The sequence below is a fragment of the Nematolebias whitei genome, chromosome 1 (assembly GCF_014905685.2).
Source record: "Nematolebias whitei isolate Nwh7 chromosome 1, NemWhi1, whole genome shotgun sequence".
NCBI lineage: Eukaryota > Metazoa > Chordata > Actinopteri > Cyprinodontiformes > Rivulidae > Nematolebias > Nematolebias whitei.
The window spans coordinates 3,255,676-3,258,102 of NC_056498.1; the positions used below are offsets into that span (position 1 = coordinate 3,255,676).

The 2,427-nt window shown below is 39.2% G+C and overlaps 1 protein-coding gene across 1 annotated transcript in view; it reads right to left on the minus strand.

The window, feature by feature from the left end:
• The window catches only part of zanl (zonadhesin, like), a gene marked incomplete in the record, with an annotated part of 443,805 nt that extends 441,602 nt beyond the window's left edge, over positions 1-2,203 (minus strand). The window contains 1 exon segment of the mRNA XM_037681443.1: positions 2,121-2,203. Coding sequence (XP_037537371.1) covers positions 2,121-2,191 — 71 coding nt within the window.
• Between the last annotated feature and the right edge of the window lie 224 nt (positions 2,204-2,427).

The window sequence follows — 2,427 nt, forward strand, 5'->3', positions numbered from 1 at the left end:
CCCCTCCCCCCTATGGCAGAGGCCCCAAAGCCCACCAGCGCACCAAGGGCCCCCAGGCCAGGGCCGGGCGCCAGCACATGCACCGGCCCAAGACCCCAACAACATACCCGCCAAGACCCGAGACCCCCGGGTCAAGCCGGGACCCCAGCCCGGGAGCGACACTCTCCCAGAACACCAAACCCATGCCCACCCCAAACCCACCCAGGAGCAGCCAGGCCATCAGGCCAGTAACCTGCGCCCGCCAGTACAGACCACCCAGAAGCCTGTATGCAGCCAGCAGAGGTTAATGCCCAGAACCACCAAAGCCGCCTCCCCAGTTGAGCACCATTGCCCCGGGCCCACGACCCCCCCATGCCCCCAGCCCCGATACCCCCCCACATCAACAACGATGCCCCACTGGACGAAATCAAAGGGGTTTACTCACCTCCACTACTGGTTGGAGCTAATCAAAGAAGCCCAGAGAGATTGGTCTGATATGGAGGTACAGGCTTTCTCAAGACTGATGTAATCCAACAAAAGGTCTTTATACTGTTTAATACTAAGAGTATTTTTATTTTTCCAATTCATGAGTGTAGTTTTTTTGCTATACATAAAGCAGTTAAAAATCATGTGAATTGACTTTGTCTCCAAGGTGACATCATCTAAGTGGCCCAATAAGCAAACTGACGGAGAGAATGGAATATTATATCTCAGACACTTTGATAAATCTTCACATATCCGGCACCAAAACCTATGAACAGGTGGACAGAACCAAAATGCATGGATGTGATTGACAGGAATATTGTCTGTACACTGTGAGCAAACATTAGATGATGCGAAACCCATCCTGAACATCCATTGACCTGTGTAGTGTACTCTATGAAGGATTTTGTATTGTATTAATTGTAAATTGGGGTTTTTAATCATCTTAAAAGTTCTTGGACATATCTGAGACCAGAAGTTTTGGTTAAAGTTGACTGACAAGTCTGTCTCCCATTTTACAGTGGGAAGGGATGTTGATTCATCTATTTTAATGTGTCCGGTAAACCTTAGATAGTTATATGGGAGGGTTAAGATTAAGGGCCATGCTGCTGATCTCTTGTCTTTATGCTGCTGTATTCATACCCATCTGCTCACTACAGACTCATGTTCAGGCTGCTGATTAATATGCCACATTATATTACATTATTATTGCTTAGCGTATATCTTAGATCCTTGTGAACTGTTTTTTTAATACTTTATATTTTTGCTTTGTTTTGGGTGTAACTGGGACCTTGAGTACACAATTTTGTTCCACCTGAAGTACCACAAGTGATGTGAATGCCAGTAAAGAACCTTGAACCTTGAAGAATTTGTTTCTCATTTTAAAACTACTGTAGCTACAGCTCGAAAAAAAAAAACCTATAAATCTGTTTTAAGTAAATTAGTCACAGAGACAGATTTTTAATAAAGCTTTAGAAATCATAATAAACAGAATATTTTTATTGTCTTATATTTCCTAATTCGACATGTAAAATCTAAATAAAGAAATAATAAATAGTATTTAGTGTTTGAGCTTTTTGTTCATCTGTAAGTTTTAACATGATACTAACCAAATTTAATACATGTTAAACATTATTTACACTTATGTTTGTATTTCTGTTACATTGACTATATAAAAATGTTTTATATTTCAATATAAGATAATACAAATAAATAAATAATACAAGTAAAGTTTATTTCACAATAAAAATAATAGTGAAGACAATAAAACTATCATCAGCTCTTACATTCAATTTCTTTTGCAAATTTTAAATTTTATAAAAACTTTTTTAATAAAAAGTTGGGTTTTTAATAAAATTATTTATTCATCAAACTATAAAAAACACTTTAAAATAGGACACTGTTAGGAATTAAACTGAGGCAAGTTATTTCACCATTTTTAACTTTCAAAGTTTAGAAATATCAGTTTGAAAAAAAATACTTCTGAGCAAATAAGATTTGTTTTTAATGATGAATGATTATTTAAAAAGAGCAACAGTTTAGATGATTCGTTAAACTAAAACAATTTTTTACATTAATATGAAATCTTTTATTTTTTGTAAAGTGATTTGTTTGTGTGTGTGTGTGTGTGTGTGTGTGGGGGGGGGGGGGGGACACACCTGTGAGGAGCCGCTCCTGCCACACAGCCAAATAACCACAAGACCAGGACCAGAAACCTGAAAAACTCCATGGTTCTCAGCAGCAGAAGACTGAGGGCTGACTGAGGGCCTTTATATAAAGGAGGGTTCATCAACACAATCGATGGGGTGGGGTTGAGGGTTACTGTACAACATGATGTTGTAAACCGGGTCAATAAGTTACGATAGGGTCAGGGAGTGTTCCCTATGGGTGGGATCCTGTGGGTGTGTAATCCGTCCAAAGGTTCTGGAGCTGGGTGGGGATGTTCATCAAACAGTAACAGATGAA